Here is a 21,490-nt window from a genome sequence, read left to right as displayed (position 1 = left end):
TAAATAAATAAATAAAAATGTAGTTATTTTCTGAGTAACTATAAAATATAAAGTCTTACTTTGACAGTATTTGAAAAATTTTAAACACCAATATAAGAAAAGACTTTAGGCATTCCTTTGAGGTTCAAATACAGCCTTCTTATGAAAGCCCTTTTAACTTAACTCAGTCTTATTTTTAAGTCAGGGAAACCATAAAAATTTAGTAACAATTATATAATTCTTGTGTAATTTATAGCACTAGGGTATAAAGCCAAATATACAAAGGTTATCCAATTTTCCATGTGTAGCTTTAAGACTGAACTTAATTTTTGTCTGCAGAAATACCAGCTAGAGGGCATAGTTTACTTCCCTCCAGAAATACATGTAAATTAAGTTAAAGACAATACCCAGTAGTTACCTCTTTAACAAGGTGATTAACAGACTGCTGCCCACCTCCAGAACCCCACACACTGTCTTTGCGCTTTCCACCTTTAGACATACTCAGGAGCACAGTAGCCTTGTCCAGAGCAGCTCTACCAAAAAAAATAAATAAATAACAACAATAAATAATTTTGGCAACTTGGACATGCTTGAGGCTGACCTAAAAGCTTTCACGTAACCTAAAAGCAACCTAAAATTCAAAAGTCTTTTAAAAAACAAATACTTTTTAAAATAAAAAGTTGGGAACAAAAAAACAGTTGCTTTTCATGTTAATATTCTCATACTCTCTTCTTTTCTCAATCAACAAAAATTTAAAACCTTATTACAAAATAATACATCTATCCTAAGGAGAAACATTTTGCATAAAACTAAACTTTTACATAGATATATGCCTTCCCACCAGGGCAACCATTCCACTCTGATCTGAGTAGTCCTAGAAAATTAAGTTAACATCTACACCTGAGAAAACCTAACACACGGCTAAGACCAAATCTAAGTTTCCAGAAAGTTATAAAAATCATACAGGATGACTCCCAAATACTACATTTAGCCTAAAATTATACCAAAGAACAAGAGTGAAAAACATTATTTCCTAATATTACTGTAGCAGATAAATAAAATAAAATAGAAAATGGGGTTCCTTTGTTAATACTGTCCATCTTACTAGAATATGAAATAATTACAGAATGTAAAAACTTGAACAGACCTTAAATATTCTCAGTCCAATCCTTCCATTTTATAAATAAGGAAACTGAGGCCCAGAGAAGAGTGGTTTGACATAAAGGTAGCTAGGTTTAGCTAATCCCAAACTTCTACATTATATACTGTCCTCTTCCTGTTACATCATGTCAACAATCTCTCAATTTTGTTTTAGCAGTGGAGAATGCACACAAATGACAAACACAATGTCTGATTAATCCAAATGTCATTTCAATAAAATCCTGTAGAATTTTCCCCTCTTTTGAAATTCTAAGTAGAAAAATTAATTTACTTACCTAGCCTGTACACAATCTACAGTTCCTTTGTAACTATCAATATAGGTATTACATAAAATTCCATCTCCAACAGCTCTAGCAATAAACTGGCCGACCAACTACAATAAGAAAAAAAAAAAAAAGCTATATAAAAAAATCTAAAACCTTTATAGGACACAATTTCTAAATGCATAAATGATGAAGACTGGTTGAACTACAACAATATCTAAGATATACTGGAATATTCAAAGACATCTATTTAGCACCTGCTAGTTATGCTCAGCATACTCTCCCACAACTCACCCCTCAAGATAAGCACCATGGTGGGGAGGGGGGGGCACATTGCTCAATTCCAATCCCCCAACACCTCTGCACACTGCCTGAAACATAGTATATCATCAAAATTACTTGTTAAGCCAATGGCCTAAATTCAAGAGAACAAACAAAAAAATGGGACTAGGTTTTCTCAAAAACTGATTAAAAGAATTTATTGTATGGAGAAAACTTGGTGTAGAAATTTGTCTGAAAGTATATTCATAGCATTACTTCTTTTTGTTGTTGTTGTTAATGTAGGCTCCATACCCAATGTGGGGCTTGAACTCATGACCCTGAGACCAAGAGTCACATGCGCTCCACAGATTGAACCAGCCAGGCACTCCTTTTCATAGCATTATTTCTTATAAAAATTGGAAACGACTTTAGTGTCTAACAATAAAGGTGTGGTTAAATGATACATAAGATGGTACATTATGTGGCCATTAGGAAATACGTTTACCACATTTTATGGTGTAAGAAGAATCAAGTTTATAAAATAGCATATACAGTATAATTCCACTTTCTTTAAAACAAAAAATGCAAGGATATATAAAAACCATACATTGATATATACCCACAGAAAGTAAAATAGATTTAACACCAAAATGTTAACAGTGGTTATTTTTGCTGGCCCTGCTTTGCTTCCTTTTGACCTTTATTTTTCAAAAATTCCATTATACGAATTTATGTAATTATTTTTTTAATATATGAGTACTGCTATAAAAAGAAAAAAAAAGTCCACATCTGAATCATTGCTCAATACCTTACACAGACTACTGTCTGTCATAGAAAAGTATAACAGAAACAGCATTTAGGAATTAACCTACCTATCCCTATTCCTAAATTGATGTTTAAGTAAAATGCTCCTACCTTGATTTAAAACTTTGGTTAAGTAAATAGCAACAATTTCACACATTTTCAATTTCAAACCAGAAAGTCACATTATAGTATCAGCATGTATTAAATCTAATAAAAGCATAAGACTTTGAGGACAGAATCTAAATAGAAACAAATTCATGATTTTCTAATTATTTCCCCACAAAGCTACAAAAGGGTACAGACTTATTTATGATTATTTTTATAATAAATATCAGTCAAGCCAATTCAATCTTCAATTATAACAATCTACATATTTTTGAAATCCTAGCTCATACAACGGCTTAACCACATGTAACAGAAAATATAGACAGCAAAAAAAAAAAAAAATGACCTACAAACTATACAGAGCATGGCTGGAAAAGCAGGATATAAAATTATAGTATGATGAAAACCATATTAGAAAAAGAAAAGAAGAACAGCTAGACAAAAATACACTAAAATGTCAGAGGGCTATTTTTGTGTGGTAAAAAATATGGGTCATTTTGTCCTCTTTATCTACTAAAATTTCCTAGGGGCATGTATTATTTCTATAATTTGAAGTATAATGGGGGAAAGAATGAATAAAAAGAAGAGTCATACAAACCTGTGGTGCTCTAGGAGTATCCAGTGCCAATTCAGGTAGATCTTTCAATAATTTGTCAAATGATTTTTCTACATCATTTGTGCTCATTACTGTCCCACAAAGGTCAGAAAGAAGCTTAGATGTCATTTCTCTATGACTAGCCTTTCCCTCCAATGCCAAGGACACTGCCAACACTGGTACTCCACTTTTCATTTCACCAAGATTTAAATCTCTTAGCATTTCCTATTAAAAAAAAAAAAAACCTAACTAAAAAGTATATGTCACTGTTTTTAATTCAATATAACTTTATTTTTGAAAATTCAAGATTTTATCCATATATCCTTACCTTTTCCCCTTTAGAAATAATCAGAAAAGCAGTCAATTTTGTAGGATAAGATAAATACATCTTTCTGTGCATCTAAATTAGATATTGATCCACTTTGTTAAGCTTTTATTATCTGAACATCACTAAACTCAAGAATGTGAATTACACCTAAAACAGGATTAAACTATATATTGCTAATAAGTTTGGTGTTAGGAATTAATTAACCCTGTGTCTTATAATTTTTTTAATTTTTTTTTATGTAAGTAATCTCTATACCCGACATGGGGCTCAAACTCACAATCCCAAGATCAATAGTCACATACCCTTCCGACTGACCCAGTCAGGCGCTCCTCATTTCTAGGAATATTCTTCTATGAGTATTTGTGGTGAGACTCATTTTACATTATCGTAAGCTGTTTATATAATCTACTTTTCCTCAAAGTTTTCTCTTCGCACTAAAGCTTACTTTATACTGTTCATATAAAGTTTAAAAGGAGATCTTAAACTACTGTTTTTAAGTGGAATTATTTCTTTAAATGCTGGGATTAAGTTAAAATTTCCTATTAAAAATATAATAGCAGCTGGGGCACCTGGGTGGCTCAGTCGTTAAGCGTCTGCCTTCAGCTTGGGTCATGATCCCAGGGTCCTGGAATCGAGCCCCGCATCCGGCTCCCTGCTCAGCGGGAAGCCTGCTTCTCCCTCACCCACTCCCCCTGCTTGTGTTCCCTCTCTCGCTGTGTCTCTCTCTGTCAAATAAATAAAATCTTAAAAAAAAATAATAATAATAATAGCAGCTGCTAATACTAACTACGGTATATAATGTATCAAGCATTGTAACAGCCACTTTAGTTTCTATTATCTTATTTAAGACTCAAAACAACCCTTTTCAGGGAGGTATTGTCATCATACCCAAACCAATGAAAAATTAAGTATTTGCTGAAGACATATAACTGGAGTGGCCAAGTTGGAAGTGGAATACAGGCAGTATGACCCTACAAGCTACTTAGAGTGTCTTCCTTTTTACTTATAGTTCTGAGTATTTAAACCATGTTATACTACTAAAACGGTGCCAAAACTATTGTCACAGCCACCTAACTGGTGTCCTGGACTGGGCTTGAACAACTAACTCACTGCTTTTAAACAGGATACTTCTCCTTTCTGGGAAACTCTTCAACCATCTTACCCTGGCAAACTTCTAATCATTCTTACATAGCTCAGAATCATCTTTTCTATTACTCTCCATTTTATGCTTCCATAACACTCTGCTTATAGTACTACTCAGTTAATAAATACATAGTATACCTCTAGTCCCATGCTAAGTAGATAGGATTTCAATAGTCTACCCTTACAGGACTTAAACTCTTCCTCTAAAATAGAAGGCTTCACATTATATATATATCACTTCCCTCACTTGACTGAGCTTCATAAGGGCAGGAATCACCTATTACAAATTCCTTCACATGGTATGCACTGAAAAAATATTTGTTTTATATTTAAATCCTACAAATCTAAGGATATCAGACCTCACGGTATCAGACAAACCAAGAAGCCCAGTCTGAAGTATACGAGTGTAAAATATAAAAGCCTTTAAAAGAGTTGCAATTAAAAAAAATAAAATAAAAAATAAAAAGAGTTGCAATTTTAGTACTTTAAGTCCATAATTCTAGTTAGGTAGTTTTATTTTACCTTTTTAGATTTACTTTATGAACAATTCATAACACAGGAAATGTTCCCATGCAAATTATGTTTCAAAAACACATTTGTTCTCTTGGTTTCTGTATACATTCTTATTCAAATCTTTGTATCTTTGTGTTCTTTTTCTTTTGGGCAGAATACAAAGATAAATTTTATCTTAATCCTGAGCATTGAAATAAACGTCAAAAAAAGAGAACTAAATCAATCATTTTTAACTGAGATCCCTGAAGAGGTTTGAGAAGGTCCACAGATGCCTGAAATTGTTAATATTATTTTATACACTATCAATTACAAAAATATATAATTGCAAAAATTATTAAAATATTACTTTGCCATTTTTCAGGGAAAGAAATGGCATATAGCCCTCATCACATCCCAAATAGGAAAGAACTAATCTATATTAAGGAAATTTTACTCCATTTCTTAGAAATTCATTTATGCAAAAGAAAATGCTTAAACTTATTCAGTGATCCAAGATCATTTTGGATATGATGTTCTGCTTTTAATAGTGTTTTCTTTCCTATATTAAATAAATCATACTTGCAATTTTAAACCTACCGCAACTTCATTAGTATCTCCATGCTCAAAATATTCCTGTATGATTGGTGTTAAAGTCTTCTCAAATGCTGTTTCATCCAAAGGCAAAACTACAGTTTCATAAACACAGTTCTCCTGGGAGGGAAAGGAGGTGAAAGAGTTATAAATTAATGAACAAAATATTCATATAAACTGAAATTTGTTTTTAGTTTTTTACTTTTTATTTTTTTTTCATGTTCTTAGAAATATTTCCATGTCCAACAATTAGCTAAAATAGGTAAGTATATACAAACAATATGGAATAAAAACAATCTAACATATACCCTGGTAATTTCCTGTCTAAAATTCTCATCACCATGAATTATCTCATGCACAGACAGTACTTTAAAAAAGATGTCATAGGGGTGCCTGGGTGGCTCAGTCGTTAAGCGTCTGCCTTCGGCTCAGGTCATGATCCCAGGGTCCTGGGATCGAGCCCTGCATCGGGCTCCCTGCTCAGCGGGGAACCTGCTTCTCCCACTCCCCCTGCTTGTGTTCCCTCTCTCGTTGTGTCTCTGTCAAATAAATAAATAAAATCTTAAAAAAAAAAAAAAAATGTCAATGTCTGGGATTTGTTTCAAAATAATCCAGAGCATGGGGGTGGGGGGTGCATGCAGGGGAATACAAGAGGAAAAATAAACGGAGGTACAGGATAAAACAAGACTGACCATGAGGTATTAATTACTGAAGTTGGTGAAGCTGGGAGACAAGTACAAGCATGTTCGTTACACTATCCTACTTCTGTATAAGTTAGAAATTTTCCATTAAAAAATAAATATATGTTCATTATAAAATCTATTAAAAATTTACATTCTCATGGATGGACCTAAGTGAAATTAAGACTGAGGAAGACAAATACCACATGACTTCACTCATATGTGGGATCTAAAACAAAAACAAATAAACAAACAAAAAAGAATCAGACCTGTAAACACAGAGAACAAACTGACAGTTACCAGAGGGGAGGGGCAAGATTGGTGAAGGGGAGTAGGAGATACAGGCTTCCAATTATGGAATGAGTAAGTCATGGGAATAAAAGACACAGCAGAAGGAAGAAAAACAAAATTTACATTCTCAACACTGAAAAAAGACAGTCATGTTCCCAAAATAAAATTTACCATAGAGTTACCATCCTGAAGAGTAATATTTTAAAAGGAACCTAATATCTATAACTCATATATTCTTCTCAATTATCATTACTATAGAAACTATATTAACTCAACAGAATTTATTGAAAAATAGTCAACTTGGAGGTGCCTGGGTGGCTCAGTTGGTTAAGCATCTGACTCGGTTTTCAGCTCAGGTCATGATGTGATGGGTCTTGAGTTCGAGCCCCATGGTGGGCTCCACACTCAGCAGGGAGCCTGCTTGAAGATTCTCTCCCTATGCTCCTCTCCCAATCTCTCTCTCTCTCTCAAATAAATAAATATATTTTTTAAAAAATAGTCAACTTGGGGCACCTCGGTGGCTCAGTCCGTTAAGTGTCTGCCTTCGGCTGAGGTCATGATCCCAGGGGCCTGGGATTGAGACCACATTGGGCTCCCTGCTCAGCAGGGAGTCTGCTTGCTTCTCCCTCTGCCCCTCTCCCTGCCTCAAATAAATAAATAAAATCTAAAAAAAAAAAAAAAAAATCAACTCAATAATCCTAAGTAAATCTGTAAAGACCTACTTTTAACTCACTTCAGAAATGAAGTGAAAATTACACATATATCATTATCAGTTAATGTGGTTTCCTAATCCAAAATTTACCTAAAAGTCCAAAAGGACTGAGTGTATGTATGATTTAGATACAGATACTAATGTGTGTACACACATATACATACACACACATTATATGTGTGTTTGTATATATATATACACACACACACTATAAATCATATATACATGATTTGACAGGTACAGAGTATAGATATAGAATGTATAATTTGACAAATGTATGAGTAAACTACAGACATGAAGTCAAAAAACTTACTAGCATTTTAAACATAAGATTAAAAAAATAAAGTAAAACACTGATACCTGGTCGTCATCATAGTTAGGATCTTTCACATCCACCTCCTCCACATCATATACCTGTCCAGGTGTACCCCAGACACCTTTGCCTCCTGCACCACCTGAAAAAGTTTAGAATTGAGAAAGAACACAAAGTTCACAGTTCATAAATTTTAACTGAAATCTGAAATAATTCTAGATATTCAGATATTAATTAACAGTTAAAAAACTGCATTTTAGGGGCGCCTGGGTGGCTCAGTCGTTAGGCGTCTGCCTTCGGCTCAGGTCATGATTCCAGGTCCTGGGATCGAGCCCCGCATTGGGCTCCCCGCTCCGCGGGAAGCCTGCTTCTCCCTCTCCCACTCCCACTGCTGTGTTCCCTCTCTTGCTGTGTCTCTCTCTGTCAAATAGGTAAAATCTTTAAAAAAAACAAAAAAACAAAAAAAACTGCATTTTAATTTCTATGCCAGTTTTTTCTCCAGTTGAATTACACTTTAAACCTTTTTTCTTGGATCACTGCTTTTTCAGTCATGATTAGATATTATATATTTTATAACCTATTTCTAAAACATCAAGTTGAAATAGCTTATAAAGTTAAAACTAAAAGGCAGATGCTTTAAAATGAAAGCAAAAACAAAACAAATAAAGATCAGAAAAATATGTAGATCAGGGACCCCAAAGGGTGTGACAATGTAGCTGAGCTCTAAATCTTATTTGACATTTCATAAGACCAAAACAAAAAGAAGTATGTTGAGCCAATAAGATGTGGCATAGGAAACTCAGTAAGGGTGAAATTACTTAACAAAGAAGCACAGTTTCCACTGTAAGTGTTTCAAAGTCAAATACTCTTTAAATATAATAGTACACATTAAACTATACTTGACAACTGGCAATATGTTATGAATAACTAAGCTATTTAAGCACTGTAGCACTGATCGTTATTTCTCTGTACTTCTATTTACAAACTAACCAAATGAAGTTTAACAATCCCAACTTTCAAAGTGGTTTTTCTACATAAACTTATTGAAATATTTTTATAACGCTTAATAGATTACATTATTTTTAAGGTACTTTTCAGTATCACCAACTTTTTTTGAGGTTGTATTTTATATCAACACTAGAGTAAAACAGAATCTGATTATTAGGATTCATTTTGATCTAACGAATGGTTGTAGAGCCATTCAACAAGAATAACAGTTTTTGACCAATCACAAAAACATTTTACAAGAATCCTAGGTTATAAATTGAAGTTCACACCATTCAGAAGCTGTGAAGTCTCCAAATTATATCAAAACCCTACCACAGACCAAAGCTAACATCCCTCATCAACAAATACTTAAGTATCTACAACTGCTAGTCACTACTCCAGGCACTGGACATAGCAGTGAAAAAATGGACCATTCCTAGGGTACCTCGGTTAAGTGTTTGCCTTCAGCTCAGGTCATGATCCCGGGGTCCTAGGATGGAGCCCGTGTCCAGCTCCTCGCTGAGCAGGGAGTCTGCTTGAGGATTCTCTCTCTCCCTCTCCCCCTGCCCCTCCCCCTACTCATGCTCTCTCTCTCAAAATAAATAAATAAAATTAAAAAAAAAAAAAATAGATCATTCCACTCCAGTATCCAAAAGAGAACTGAAGAGAACTCAGGGGGGCGCCTCACTGGCTCACTTGGTAGAGCCATGCAACTCTTGATCTCGGGGTTGTAAATTCAAGCCCCATGTTAAGTACAGAGATTACTTAAAAAATAAAATCTTTTAATAAATTAAATTGAATGAATGAATGAATGAAAAGAAAGAACAAACAAACGAACGAACTCGGGAACCAGACCTACGAAATCATTAAAATTCTGATCCACTTATTACCAATCTAATTTATATTTATCCTATATTCTTAACCAAGGACATAATTACATTCATTAGATAATAGGTATGATGAATTGTTTTTAACTTTTATTTATTAAGTAATCTCTACCTGCAATGTGGGGCTCAAACTCATGACCCCGAGATCAAGAGTGACATACTCCACTGACTGAGCCAGCCAGGTCCCCCAGGTATGATGATTTTCTGACCCCACTTTCAAGCAAAGTTAGAGAATACATGCACAATTCATAACTGTACAAAAAAATCCATGTGTATTTTGCTGAAAAAAATAAAGTTCTGCTCAAGAAAACAATCTCCTCCAGAAAAAAAGCTCAACTTAAAGAAAAAGTGGGATGGTCCTCAGATTATTACTTTGTAAAAACATACATAAATCATAAAATCTTACATTATCATTGTTTAAATTTCTTGCCTTCCTAGAACAAGGAAACCATAGTTTAAGTATCAGGTTATATTGTTTTCTATTTGTTTCTTTGGACATGAAATATACCAACCTTTCTTTGGTAGTCCCCTTCCTTTCCCAGATCTGGATCTCCTATCTAGCAACCTTCCCTTTGGACTGGTTGGTACAGTTACTCCACTTCTAAGGGCTTCACTTCCATTATCACTGACTGAATCGCCTCTGCCAGAGTCCCGGGATGAGTTTTTCCTCAGGCGCCTTTTTGCCTTGGCATTAATTCTAGCTTCATTAATGGAGGATGCCGAAATCCAATTTCCATTTATCTCATTTTTTATTTCTTCAGTCCCAGCATTTTCTTCATCACCAGAAAAGAGAGAGTCGCTTAAATTATCAGGATCTTAAAGAGGAAAATGAAGAAAGAAAATACTACATAAGTACTTTAATCATCCACTGTTATATCAGTTATCATCCTAAGTTATATTAGGTTGAATCACATGAAATTACTATTTTTTAGGTAACAGTCACATATTGGCAATTTCATATGATTTGATCTAATAAATGACAACTAAACAGGATTACTTTTCACATTATCATAGAAAGTAAACTAAGACAGTGAATTTTGGTGAGCAAAGTTTAATGAAAGCATGTTATATGTTTAGAAAATAAAATCTATGTTAATATACAACCACAGATAAAACCTTTCGACTTCTGTGAGCTAAGAGAATTAAGCAATTGGAGATAGTAAGAAAATACTAAGAATCTTGAGAGAAGAAAGATAAACTATTATTTACAGAATGCCTACTAGCACTGTGCTGGATGTTTTGTCATTTACCCACAAGTTTGAGAGCTATTTATTACACACAGGGTCATTAATACAGATAAGGAAACTAAGGTTGAGAGTGTTTAAATAACTTCCCAAACAACTCATGATTAATTACAGACACTTAGGAAATATTACTAATCCAAAGAGCCTGAAAGGTATTTGGCAAATAAATGATCTGTTGAGGATTCATTGCTTTCAAAGGTAAAGCTTGATGGGGGGGGGGGGGGGGGAGCTTGCTTTCAAAGCTCTAATTCACCTCTCCAAACTTGACTTATATCACTTATCATCTTCTGACTATCTTCCAGGCTACATAAAATTTATACATTATTGGGGCGCCTGGGTGGCTCAGTTGGTTAAGCAACTGCCTTCGGCTCGGGTCATGATCCTGAGAGTCCCGGGATCGAGTCCCGCATCGGACTCCCTGCTCAGCGGGGAGTCTGCTTCTCCCTCTGATCCTCCCCCTCTCATGCTCTCTGTCTCCCATTCTCTCTCAGATAAATTAAAAAAAAAAAAAATTTATACATTATTCCTTGAAAGATAGCAACATATTTGGAGTTTCCAATGGTCCCGTTGAGAATGTCATCCCCACTGCTCTTTTCACTTATCAAAATCCTTTAGGATATACTCAAGTTTTATTTCCTCCATAAAAATCTTTCCTAACAATTCTAGCCACAATAACCCTAATGCCCACACACCGTTCATTTACATTACGGAAACCACTTTATTTCTAATTTATGTAGCAGTCTTGCTTTTCCAAGTAAGTCATAAGCCTCAAAAGAGGAACCACACCTTTACCTGTACGTCTCTGTACTCAGCACCTTACAGAGTATCCTTCATACTATCAACTCCAATATCTGTGGAGATCAATGGCATGGAGACAGTTGGCTTTGCTCTGAAAATTTTCTAAGTCAGTGAACTACTGAATTAGTTACCCTTGAGCCAGAGTTTTGTTCATTACGGCTAACTCAAGTCAGAGTTGAATCCCTCAAATGGTTTTACATTTCCTAAATGTAATTAGACTGTGTCAAGTTCATGTGTATAGGTTTTAACATGCTTTAATATGTTAAAACTGAAAATTTTTTAAATCAACCTATAAAAAACAAATGTGTTGAAATCTTTATAATTCTTGACAAAAAGTATAAAAGTTAAGAACATTCTGGTAATCAAAAAACAAACATAACAGTAAGTAGAGTCCAATTACATCATTAGTTTCCTAGTCTCTGTGCCTTCAATCTTCAAACCATCTCCAAACTGCATGAAAACTGATCTTCTAAAACATGCCCCCACTGAAAACCCTTTGAAGATATTCCCACTGGGTCAAAATAAAGTTTAAACTCATTACCTTGTAACTTAAGATCCTTCATGATCTTGCCCCTGCTTACATCATCAGAGTAATCGCTGACCACTCCCACATTCAAACGGTCAGAGCTTAGATTTGATATCATAGGTAGTGATGGGGGATTAGTTTAGCAGAGAAATACAGAAGATATCAGGAAAAAAAGAAAGTATAAAATGGAAGACCAGCAAAGAAAATGTTACAATAATCCATTACTAACTAACTGAAAAGATCAAGGGTAATAACTTTAGGGTAAATAAGAAAGCGACACTCAAAGAAAAAATAAAGAGCTTTTAAACAGAAGAAGCATAAAATGTAGTCTTAAAAAAGTTTTTAGACTAAGACAGGAAGTTAGAGTTAGAGGGTGAGTTTGAGACATCCTCACAACCACCATCATAACTAAACGACTGCAACTACTAGTAGCAGTAGTAGTCACAGCAGTAGTGCAACTTCTTTTGTCATTACCATCATCGTTGTTACTACTAGACACCAGGTTCTATGCTAGGCACTTTACATACATGGTCTATAATCTTCACATTCAAATCCACATTTAAATCTCAGATTATAACTGTAGAAAATACAGAGCTAGAGTACAGCAGAGTAGTCACAGCTAAAGAGACAGGACAAGTGACTGATTATAAAGACAGAGAAGCAGAAGAGTAAGAGGAAGGAGAAAAAAAGACCAGAGATCAGACAAGTTAGATGGAATTTCAAGTAAGAGCAGGCTGTTGAAGAAAACATTAAACATCTACCTGTAACATATTGCTTTCATTATTCTATAATTACGGAAAACCATTAAACTCATCCAGAAGATAAAGGACATCAAATTACAATAAAATGTCACTTTAAACTGTCACTTGGAGTACTAAAGTATTCAATTTCAACACATTTCCCACAACTTTCAACTATTTTAATATCCTTTCCAGTATCTTCATATGACTGCAGCAGAACACATCTAGGTATATTTTATCTATTAGATCTTATTTTTAACCCATGTTTCTATCAATTACTCTTTTGTATTTTGCTATTCATATTTACCTAGTTTTTTTTTTTTTTTTTAAGATTTATTTGAGAGAGAAAGTGCACACGCAAGCAGGGGGTGCAGGATGGAAAGGGAGAGAAATCCTCAAGCAGACTCCCCATGGAGTCTGCATGGAGCCCAATGCAGGGCTCAATCCCAGGACCCTAAGATCTCCTGAACTGAAATCAAAAGTTGGCCACTTAACCGACTGAGCCATCTAGGTGCCTCATATTTACCTAGGTTTTAGGGTTCCATAACCACTACTGATCTTACTTTAAGAAAACCAGAAGATAAAAGATAAAAAACCTGAGTACATAATGTGGTGACTTCAAAATTGTTTTCCACTGTGTACTAATTCCCCTTCTAAATCCTGTGGTACCTCAGTAGTAACCAATCTAACTTACAGTATTACAGAAGGCAATAATCAAATTTTCAATTAATGGTCCACTGATTGGCATAATTAGAATTAACAATATTAACACATTTCATTTGTTACATACAAAATATGTGCTATGGGCATGACACACATACACTATAATCTCATTTAATCCTAACAATAAACCTACAGAGAGGGCATTTGTACCCCAGTTTTATACATGAGAAAACTGAAGGTCAGAGCAAATAACCTACTTCCCCAAAGTAACAGACTAATACACTAGTCTGACTTGGGACTATTTGCTACAGGAAGAATTTATAGCAAAGGTCTGTCTTAGGCCCATCCAAGTATTGAAGAACTACAAGTCCTTTATATTAAGGTAGTTCTGGCCAGGCATCAAGAACAGGGTTAAAAGAACTAGGACTTGTTATAGACAGAAAACAAAATATGTAAAACTTAGAGTCGTGCTGTCTCACAGAAATATAATGCAGGCCAAATATGTAATTTTAAATTTCCTAGTATCCACATTAAAAAGAAACAGGTGAAATTAATTTTAATATATTTTATTTAATCTACTAGATGTTATAGACTTTGAACACAGAGTCAATATAAAAAGTTATTGAGGTCTTTCACATGTATCATATGACCTCACTGATATGAGGAATTCTTAATCTCAGGAAACAAACTGAGGGTTGCTGGAGTGGTGGGGGGTGGGAGGGATGGGGTGGCTGGGTGATAGACATTGGAGAGGGTATGTGCTATGGTGAGTGCTGTGAATTGTGTAAGACTGTTGAATCACAGACCTGTACCTCTGAAACAAATACTACATTATATGTTTAAAAAAAAAAGAAGATAGCAGGAGGGGAAGAATGAAGGGGGGGGAAATCGGAGGGGGAGACAAACCATGAGAGACTATGGACTCTGAGAAACAAACTGAGGGTTCTAGAGGGGAGGGGCATGGGGGGGATGGGTTAGCCCGGTGATGGGTATTAAAGAGGGCACGTTCTGCATGGAGCACAGGGTGTTATACGCAAACAATGAATCACGGAACACTACGTCAAAAACTAATGATGTAATGTATGGTGATTAACATAACATAATAAAAAAAAGAGTGCAATGAAAAAAAAGGGGGGGAAGTTACTGAGGTCTTTCATTCATACGAAGTTTTAAAATCTGGAATGTGTTTGCACCCACAGTACATCTCAATTCAGACAAGTCACATTTCAAGTGCTCAACAGCCACATGTGGCTAGGAGCTATCATACTGGGCAGTACAGAAAAGCAGCAATTATCTATATGTGAAATGTATTCTTAAAATATATTTTTACCATCCTCACTTCAATGAAGCAGGAATATGATGCCCATTTATAACCCTAAAAACAAGTATTCACATAGCTACTGTATATAGCAGCACCAAAATAATCATTAATTATTGCAATAATTTTTTCAACTATAATCTTCTAGCACACTTACAAAATGGCAAGAGGTTTCAACTTCAAAGTGTCTGTTCAGATCAAAGAAAACTATATTAATTTGTACGTAGTGAATTATTCATTGAAAAAATAAAACTACTATAGTATTAAAAAATGAAGTATGATAAATATATTTAAATTATAAAACAGTGATCTTTTCAATACTAATAAAATTATAAAGCAAAGAATTATCCAAAATATACCAAGAGGAAAAGCTCTCACCATTCAGAATATCGCAAAATCCTAATTAAGATTATTGTGAAAGTTATAAATACATTTTAAGTTGTCTGAAGTTACTCAACATTTAAACCTCTATTCCACAAAACCATTTTTATGATAATGTGCTATTGAAGCATCATGGAAAATCAAGAAAAATACCATAGGTAATATAAGATATAAATTATTAATTAGGAAAGAGATCAAAGATACCAATAATAGTTTATATTATAGAAATCACTAGCTCATTTGAAAATATTAATGAACAGGTTCACTATTCTCCATTCTGTTAAATACAGTTTATTATAAATAGTGGAGAATAAGAATGTATGGAATGTGAAAGGATAGGCAGAAAAATAAGGACATGTGAAGAATTTCTATAAAAAGAAGAATCACAGGGGCACCTGGGTGACTCAGTTGGTTAAGCGTCTGCCGTCGGCTCAGGTCATGATCCCAGTCAGGTCATCATCCCAGTCAGGCTCCCTGTTCAGCAGGGAGTCTGCTTCTCCCTCTTCCTCTGCTCCTCCCCCCCCAGCTTGTTCTCTCTCTCTCTCTCTCAAATAAGTATTTAAAAAAATCACAAACTTGATTTTAAAAATAATATAACTCACTTTCTTGTAGTATGAATAAGATGGTTTTTAAAGTAAAGATGGTTTTAATACTATGTTTTCATAAAATTTTGTAGGACCTCAAACATGCTCATAATACAGTCAAGGTTGAAAATATTCTTACTTACCTGTGGGGTTTACATTCAGTATTTGCTCATTTTCTATATCCATTGTTCTTTAATGTCACTTGCACTGATTAAATTACTAATGGAAGTCTTCCCTTGGAATCTATTTTTTAAAAAGAAAAAAGTTTCAGTATCTTCCAAACTGACATAATTAAGGTAAATTGAATTTACTTAATCACTGTAAAAAAAAAATCAGCACATAATTTCATTTTTCAAAAAAGAGCTCTCTTTACTTTGAAAAATAGTTTACCACTATTAACATTTGGTTTCAATCTTCCTGACAAATGTATCTGGGTCCAAAAAAAAAAAAAAATACCCATGTTTCTGAATGTGCCAAAGCACCCCTTTAACTTGGAAGTAAAAGATGTATAAACATATACATGTTTATTTCAAATTAAAGCAGTATATACATACTCCAAATTTTTTAGGACTACCAGGACTCATAATTAATCTGATGTACATAATACTGGATAGTTCACTACCAATGAATTGTAAGAACTACTACAAAATGCAAGCAACAGTTTTAATCAAGCATATCACATGACTGTGTTAATTTTTCACACTACAACATATCTGAAGGCAGACAGGTCTGCCATTTTATCAACTACGTGTCCATAATTACAGTTAGAAGACTTTGAGATTTGGAGAAATTTTTATAAATGGTGTTTTCTACAATGAGAGTATTATTTTCATAATCTGAAAAACCCATTCTTTTTTTAGTTTAAAAAAAATTTTTTTTAAAGATTTTATATTTAAGTAATCTCTACACCTAATATGGGGCTCAAATTTACAACCCTGAGATCAGGAGTTGAATCCTCTACAGACTGAGCCAGCCAGGTGCCTCCCCCATTCTCTTAAAAATATATAATAAAATAAACAAAGCCCTCGCCTTTAAAAAAGAAATAAGTACAATGGCATTAGCATCTCACAGTATTATAGACCTCGGTTTCAAAATGGCTTAAAAATTATCAATGCTGAAGGCTTTGATGAAATCTTATTTAACTTAGTGATATAAATCTAACGTTACTTGAAAAACTATCAAAATATATTTTGATGAAAACTTTTACCAGAAGGTGTAACCAAATGATTTTAGAATCTCTCTGTAAATATTTTTAAAATAGTGTTTTACAGTACTTAAGCACTGATCTGTTCAAGTCATACAGGTCTGTTCAAGTCATACAGGTTAGATATAAGCCCTCCCAATCACTTACAATCGTTTCACTAGCAGTGTGCTTTCAAGATATAAAATGAACAAATTAATAAAAATTTAACCATAATATATATGATGCCTCCTGGGACTCAACTGACTTTTTTTTTTTTTTAAAGTAAACTCTACGCCCAATGTGGGGCTCGAACTTATGACTAGGAGATTGAGTCACATGGTCCACAGACTGAGCCAGCCAGGCGCCCCTCAACTAACTTTTAAATTCCTTAATATAGGGCGCCTGGGTGGCTCAGTCGTTAAGCGTCTGCCTTCAGCTCAGGTCATGATCCCAGGGTCCTGGGATCGCGTCCCACATCGGGCTCCCTGCTCGGCGGGAAGCCTGCTTCTCCCTCTCCCACTCCCCCTGCTTGTGTTCCTGCTCTCGCTGTCTCTCTCTCTCAAATAAATAAATAAAATCTTTAAAAAAAATAATAAATAAAAAAATAAATTCCTTAATATAAACTATTTTAACATCTTAAAAGTTTGTAGTCCTTTGATCCAGAAAAAGGTATTATTTTGTAGAACAAAAATAAACACACCTTAATGCTACAGTGATAAACTTCTTAATATGGCATAGTCCTTAGGCTACCAGGATGCTATCATACCACTTAAGAAATTAAAAAAATGGTGAGACCACTCTCCAATTCTACTCAGAATAAACAGACTTAAGTGATTCTATATAATGATTTTTCAATATCATAATTTCCACCAACTCTGGATTTAGGGGAGAAAAAATGACCCTTAAAGATATGTATATAGAAATTCATATAAATATATAAACAAAAATGTTTACAAACCTAAGCATTTAGTGTTCTCCATGTCTGAAAATGCCGTATGTTTCATTTTATATGAGTTACATGTTATAGGAAAGTGAAAATGTCTTATGATGTGTGTATGAGCTTTTTAAACTAGAGTTACATTAAAAAGTCTTTTTCATACTTGATACAAGTAGAATCTTTGAGAGAATACTTTCTGCAGAACCTAGCTACTAAAGGAAATGAAATTATTATAACTGATGTTTATAAGGCCTTTTATAATTCACAGAGAATTTTACAGGCATTATTTCAAGTACCTGTCAGAACAATCTTGAGCTATTTACTCCACTTTGCACACAACTAAACAAATTCAGAGAAGGTAGGTGATCTGTCCAAAGAGAGACAGCTGCTCAACGGAAGAACCAGAACCCAGACCTTCTCAATCCAGGACTGCTCGCACAAATTCAATCCGAGATTTTAATATCCCACAAGAAGATTCTTTTTTAGGGCTAACAGAAGCTTATTAAAACACAGACTCTTATTGTTGTATCAAATCTTTAAATACTACTTTCCAAACACCAAAAATAATATTTATTTTAAACTATTACACAAAAGACATTCAGTTGGGCAAAGAAAATTATTAGGTATGACTCTCATCTATAACTTACCATATTTGTTTTTATTAAGTAATCCTAACTAGGGGGAAAAAAAAAAAGCCTTGTCTGTGTCTTTAGGCAATGATAACGCAATCAAGAACTCAGTCACACTTGATAGGAACACAGACATTTTAAGAATTTAGAGAAAGATAAAGATACATTGTATGTTTTTCCTCTCTTCAAAGTAGTGGAGCTTTTTTCCAGTTTACTTAACAATCCATAAGATTTTTGCCCCAAACTTAGCAAAAACATAAAGCAAAAATTCTAAACGCCACATCCTTAAAACTAAACAATAAAATTAATTCTCAATAAGAAAGCAAAAGTATACACAGAAGTTTGACAAATTTTTTTTTTTTTTTAAAGTTTTCATTTCTTCAATGTGTTTTACAGAAACATACAATCAGAAGTATTCAAATGTCATGACATTCCCCAGGAGATAGAGCCTCACCTTCCCACCCTCCCCCCCGCCCCCAAAAAATCTGTTTCCTGAAATACACCTCATAAACCACTCTGAGTTTCTGGAGTCAAGTTTAAACCATATGCTAACCAGAAAATTATTTGTATTCATTCCAGGGCTACAATCACAGCTAATTAGCAACTTAAAATAAAATCAGCTAAAAATATTCAACCACAATGATGCAAAATCAAGCAGTACAGAAAATATCAAATTGTCATTTATTTTTGCACTCCCAGCAACTATTTTTCCTTTCTCATGACTACAACAGAAGAACCAACCAAAATATAACTCCAAGATCCCTGATGAGATAGTAAGCGATTTAAGAAACCTACAATGAAGGAAGGTTAAGGACATAAATACCAGTAATTAAATTTAGAACGCATCTGCAGTGCTCCCCTTTTAGAAAAGTATACGGTGGTTTCTAAAAAAATTACATTAGTAAGAATGCCAAAATTCTAAAACTTAGCAGTAAAAATACAAGTAAAAACAGGCGGTGACTTTTTTTTTTCCACACGACGCTACATTTTTGATCGTTTTAATCATTGCAGATACTGCACAGTTGCTGGTTACATAGCCAGTTCTCACAGGGCATGGGAGCCCGGAGATACTGACTTCTGCAGACAGTTTTCGAAGCTCTGGGGGGAGGGGCCCCGGGGAGGGGGGACACACGACCCCTCTTCACGTACACTGCAGCACCAAACTGACGAATTCAGCAGAAACGGCCGGCCTGCGTTTCACAGAAAGAGGGCTCCCTTCCTGTCTTTGTTTTCTCTGGGAGATTTTCACTTAAAACTAAAAAAGCGACCCTTCGCCCGAAGTCCGCGCAGGGCCGGGGAGGCGGGCAAGTGTCCGCCTCCGAGCGGCCCCTCCCGCAGTGGCGGGCCTTCCTTTCCGCAGCGGGCGCAGGCCGGGACCCCGCGGGCCCCAGTCCAGGCCAGCCCCGGGGGATGCTGGACTGGAGCTGCCGGGCCTGGGCTCCAGAGCGCGGGCCGGGGTCCCCCAGGGAGGCCACGGGGGCGGAGAGGGCGCGAACCTTCCTCACAGGATTTCAGTCAGGCCAGAAACACGCCTCCCAACGTCCCCCCTCAAAAATGAAAACTCGGCCTTCGCGGGGATGAGGGGCAGCCCCTCGCTGGCTAGCGCCCCACACACCCGGTTAAGCGGGGAGAGGGTCCGGGAGGGGGCAGGCCGGCGCCGCCGCGCTCCGGGCCTCCGCCCGGGAGGGAACCGGGGCCCGCCCTCCGCAGCCCGGGGCTTTGGGGCGCCCGCGGCCCTGCTTGCGGGGCTCGGAGGAGGAGGCCGGACCCCCGCCCACCCGACCCGGCCGCGGCCTCAGGCCCCCTCCCCCTCCCAACGTGCGGCGGCCTCCGAGGAGAGACGGGGCTGAGGGAGAGAGCGCAGTCGTTCCGAGCGTGCGAGCCGCCTCACTGGTACTGACCCCTCGGGCCGCCGCCGTCGCCGCTGCTCGCCCAGGTCCCTGGTCCGCTGGCCCAGACCCCACAGCTCAGCTTCTGCCGCCGCCTCAGAGCGTCTCTGCCCCCTCTCGCTCTGTTTGTTTTTGTTTTGTTCTACCCAGTAACACGGGGGCGAGAGAGCGGCGTTTATTGGCCGAAGCGAGGAGGCCCGCTGGCCAATCGTGGCGGTGGAGCGGAAGCTGAGGAGGAAAAAGGGAGGCAAGTGAAACGTGGAAAGCTGGGCAGGGGCGCCAGAAGGCGCAGGCGCGTCGGGCTCCTGGAACTGGCGGGAGTGGAAGCCGGGCGGGAAGCTAGGGGCGGGAGGTTGGGAGGTGCGGCAGGATACAAGCGTAGGCGACAGGGCAGTGCCTTGAGGTGAGGACCAGCCTGAGGCTGCCTTGACCTGCTCACCCATTCCTCTCCCAGGGCAGTCAGCAACCCCGGCTAAATGTTGAGCCTCTGGAGGGTCCCTGCCTCCATTTCCAGACGCTCGTCAGGCGAATACCCTTAATCTCTACGGTTGCTTCTCCCACGGGTCTTGTTCACTCCTTGGCTCCTCCTGTGTACCCTAAGAACTTTATCTCAGTGAATGCCCTCATCCCTTGAAGATAGAAATCACTCCCATTTCACAGATGAGGAAATAAACGCTCAAAAACTCTTTGAAGTCCCTGTGCTAATCACGACTAGTTAGGCTCCTGGGATTCAAACTCCCACAGTCCCACCCCAAGACTGGGGTTCTCAATCATGGCTGTAACTTCTTTATTGAAACCTGTACCCCGCCTGGCTGTTGGTGTCTTTCCTCCTTGGCTACATTCTCTTTGGCTTATCTTGTGCTCTCATTCTTCCTCCATCCCTATCCCCTGAAGAAATGACCAGAACCTTCCACTGCCTGTGCTCTCAGGAAAGGATTCAGCCATTATCTCTGGCCAGATATTCCGATTGTCTGACGTGCAACACCTGAATTGTCTGTTGGTCTTT

General features: G+C 36.7%; 1 protein-coding gene across 2 annotated transcripts in view; it reads right to left on the bottom strand.

Moving 5' to 3' along the window:
• PDCD4 (programmed cell death 4) overlaps positions 1-20,620 on the bottom strand; it is a 28,693-nt gene extending 8,073 nt beyond the window's left edge. The window contains exons 1-8 of one of the 2 annotated variants that reach the window (XM_021699889.2): positions 20,497-20,620; positions 15,990-16,089; positions 10,105-10,407; positions 7,766-7,860; positions 5,729-5,842; positions 3,172-3,393; positions 1,416-1,513; positions 398-512 (exon numbers count right to left, since the gene is read on the bottom strand). In XM_021699889.2, coding sequence (XP_021555564.1) covers positions 398-512; positions 1,416-1,513; positions 3,172-3,393; positions 5,729-5,842; positions 7,766-7,860; positions 10,105-10,407; positions 15,990-16,032 — 990 coding nt within the window. In that variant the 5' untranslated portion in view covers positions 16,033-16,089; positions 20,497-20,620. The remainder of the gene's footprint in view (positions 1-397; positions 513-1,415; positions 1,514-3,171; positions 3,394-5,728; positions 5,843-7,765; positions 7,861-10,104; positions 10,408-15,989; positions 16,090-20,496) is intronic. The other variant, XM_021699890.2, reaches the window with a different exon arrangement.
• Between the last annotated feature and the right edge of the window lie 870 nt (positions 20,621-21,490).

The sequence above is a fragment of the Neomonachus schauinslandi genome, chromosome 6 (assembly GCF_002201575.2).
Source record: "Neomonachus schauinslandi chromosome 6, ASM220157v2, whole genome shotgun sequence".
NCBI classification, from domain to species: domain Eukaryota; kingdom Metazoa; phylum Chordata; class Mammalia; order Carnivora; family Phocidae; genus Neomonachus; species Neomonachus schauinslandi.
This window is presented reverse-complemented; position numbering and strand designations above follow the sequence as displayed.